The 590-nt window shown below is 60.8% G+C and overlaps 1 protein-coding gene across 2 annotated transcripts in view; it reads left to right on the forward strand.

Moving 5' to 3' along the window:
- The window catches only part of RIPOR1 (RHO family interacting cell polarization regulator 1), a 132,125-nt gene that overhangs the window by 33,887 nt on the left and 97,648 nt on the right, over positions 1-590 (forward strand). The window contains exon 1 of one of the 2 annotated variants that reach the window (XM_025211814.1): positions 63-411. The exons of the other annotated variant lie outside the window; for it this stretch is intronic. Within the exon in view, the coding sequence (XP_025067599.1) occupies positions 381-411 (31 nt within the window). The 5' untranslated portion in view covers positions 63-380. Of the gene's footprint in view, positions 1-62; positions 412-590 lie in introns of those variants that run through there. 2 annotated transcript variants of the gene reach the window in all.

Below are 590 nucleotides of genomic sequence, written 5' to 3' on the forward strand. Positions count from 1 at the left end.
AGGGGGAAATCCCTGCTCCTCCCCCCTCACTGCTTCATCTCTGACCCTGGAAGCTCTGATCTATCAATTTCTGGGCTAGGGTGGGTCCTGGTGGGCTCTGAGTTAGGGCAGCCTCAACCAGAGCTCCCTGCCACAGCAGGGAGACCTCAGGGTTGGCTGAGCTTGGGGTTGTCCCCACAGTAGGTGACATGGCAGAAGCAACATTTGGAGGCATTCATAGGGAATTGGTCTCTACTGCACTGGAGTGCTGATTTCAGTCCGTTTGCCCAACTTCTCTCCTACATGCCCAGCTGGCCATTAGCCTCCACCCCCAGGCGCTGCCCGCCGGCTGTTCCCTGCAGCTTTGTCGGCTCTGCCACGCGAGCTGCCCGAGGGCATGGATGTATCTTCTGCTTCCTCGTCCCATTCAAGGTAGTATCTCTGCTCGGCCTGGAAAGCGCAGCCCGGGGTGCAGGGGGTGGTCTCACACAGCCTCCGTTTGTCCTCCGGGGTTGCAATCCTTCTCTGCGGAGGGACATCTGATGCCGGTCAGAGGCCCCAGGACCGCACCTCCTCCAGCGGGAAGCTGCGGGGCTGGCAGAGGACCCAGC

This window comes from Alligator sinensis, unplaced genomic scaffold (genome assembly GCF_000455745.1).
Source record: "Alligator sinensis unplaced genomic scaffold, ASM45574v1 scaffold260_1, whole genome shotgun sequence".
NCBI classification, from domain to species: domain Eukaryota; kingdom Metazoa; phylum Chordata; order Crocodylia; family Alligatoridae; genus Alligator; species Alligator sinensis.